Source organism: Montipora foliosa, chromosome 7 (genome assembly GCF_036669935.1).
Source record: "Montipora foliosa isolate CH-2021 chromosome 7, ASM3666993v2, whole genome shotgun sequence".
Classification (NCBI taxonomy): Eukaryota; Metazoa; Cnidaria; class Anthozoa; order Scleractinia; family Acroporidae; genus Montipora; species Montipora foliosa.
Genome location: NC_090875.1, coordinates 6,060,498 through 6,062,732, shown reverse-complemented (window position 1 = coordinate 6,062,732; position 2,235 = coordinate 6,060,498). Strand labels below are relative to the sequence as shown.

The window sequence follows — 2,235 nt, the reverse complement described above, 5'->3', positions numbered from 1 at the left end:
TACTGCTATCTGGGATTACTGTCATTTTAAACAACGCGATTTATGAAATCCCTGACTTGCAAATAAATGCCAATGCCACAGTTGCTATTATCACCAAGTGGATCAAAATTCTGTTGAAGGGCAATTGTCAGAGTATTATTCAAAACAAAATTGACAGGAGCAACATGTACCCCCGATACTTCATTGTCTGGATCTGGAGGAGGCCCATCTGGGTCATCACCATATGTGTCCAGATCAGAAGGCATTTGTTGGTCAAAAACATCTCTTATACCACCATTGGGAGACCTATAGCTGAGCATACACCCAGAGGCCCAAAGCAGACCTGGAGTTCTGTTATGCTCAGTTGATATTGAATGATAATTGAATCTCATTGTGAATCGATCCAAGAGTCTTTGTATTCTTGGAAAGAAAATGTAGTGCAGAGCGTACATGTCTTTGTCATCGCCAGTATCTAAAAGCAAGTGGTCCTCCAAAAATAAGAATATGGATGAAAATACAGACACCACACACTCTACAACATCCCTCCAGAGTCTTTCAATTCGAGTGTTCCGCACACTTGGCCCTGTCAAAAAACTTCCACGGTTTTCACCGCAAAACCATACCATAAATTCTCCAACAGCTATATTCTCCCCTCCATTATCAGCCCTAAGACGAGAGGGATATCCCCATTCAGATGCTGCCTGTTGAAAAAAACCCAAAACAGTTGTTGCCCTGTTGTTATTGTTTACTCTCAGGTACACTATGGCTCTGGAAAAACCAACACAGCCATGGATGCAAAATCGCCAGTGCCTCAATTTCATATTAGTGTCCATATGCCACAAATAATTAGGGTGTGGCACACTGTATGGCCGACGTAATATTCTTGATCCCCATCTGTTTGCCCTGTTGATGGGATCAACACGAATAATACTCTCCCTTACTCGCCAGCATTGAATATATACTCCACGTTGTCGTAAACTTGCCATGACATTTGTTTCACCAGTCCGTGGGAAGGCATTTAGCTCCTCTTGCACCATTGCATCCAAATTGTTATCTTGAATTACTGAAAACCGTTCGAAGTCTAAAGAGAACCCCAGCTCTTTGTGCCTGTTGTATATTGTCTGTCTTGAGACTCCAAGGTCTCTAGCAATCTGAGACCAGCTATTAAGTTCACTACGCAGGCACGCAAGCTGTTCAGAAGTTATCACATACCTTGGCCTCCCTGGACCAGATGGCTGCTCTGTTGGTGACCTATAGGCATAGCCATGCATCACAGGAAGCTCATACAGCAATGTATAAATTGCTTTGAGGTTTTCCTGTAATATCTGCAGCTCCTGAACTTCATCTGGAGGGTTAATGCCACTGCGCTGTAAATGGACATTGACGAGTACCATATGTCGCAGTGCACAGAGGATGCGGTTGGCATAAAACTCACAACGCTCTTGGTCCTGCATTATGTTAAGCACTTCTGTTTCTACTTCTCGCAGCATAGTGCGAATGGTGTTGAGGAAACGAACAAGATCATTGTCACCAAAAGTCCTACAGAAAAATAACATATCTCGATCAGTTGGTGCGCTCAATGATCAGGAGCACACTGCACTCGAGACCTTCTCTTTGTTGCTGTTAAAGTTTTCAAAATGCATTCCATTTCCTTCTTTGCCATGTGCAACAGAAGAAGAGAGTAAAATTTATTAATGATCTCGGTGCAGTGACATAGTCTAGGAACCCAATACCAAAAGAGGAAATTGGGGCTTTCAGTATGAGCTGTTTAGGGCGTGAAACAATGATGGATGTATTTTTGAAACCAGTTGTCGCTTCTCTACACTTCGTTGCTTACTGTTATTTCTAATTCATGTTTTAACTTCAGGCATCTCAAGCATTGATTTTCAGCGAGACCAAATAACATGAAAGAGCCCCTTTAAATTCTTATCAGTGAGATCCTGATACTGAGGCACAAAGTCCTTTCGCTAACGTGCTCAGTCAAACCGTCCTTTTGAACAACATATCCTCTGATCAGTACTAAGATGTAATCCCAATCTGAACCAAACCTAACTTGACCCAAATATACATGTAACGCGCAAGCCAAACAAATTCAAGACGTTGAGCTAACTGGCTGCTTAAAATTACAGAGATGCAACACTCGCAGAAACTATCGGTTACCAACTTACCATGTTGCAATCGTGAACATGAGAACGCATCCAAGAAAGAGTAACTTCATCTTGCCTATTTAAGATTATTGCGTGAATTAATTTCTCG

At 42.1% G+C, this 2,235-nt stretch overlaps 1 protein-coding gene across 1 annotated transcript; it reads right to left on the bottom strand.

Annotated features, from left to right (window-relative positions):
- Positions 1-26: 26 nt before the first annotated feature.
- On the bottom strand, positions 27-1,469 carry LOC138009768 (uncharacterized). Its single transcript, XM_068856784.1, has one exon. It carries the CDS (start codon positions 1,467-1,469, stop codon positions 27-29), a length of 1,443 nt encoding a protein of 480 aa, XP_068712885.1.
- Positions 1,470-2,235: the final 766 nt, after the last annotated feature.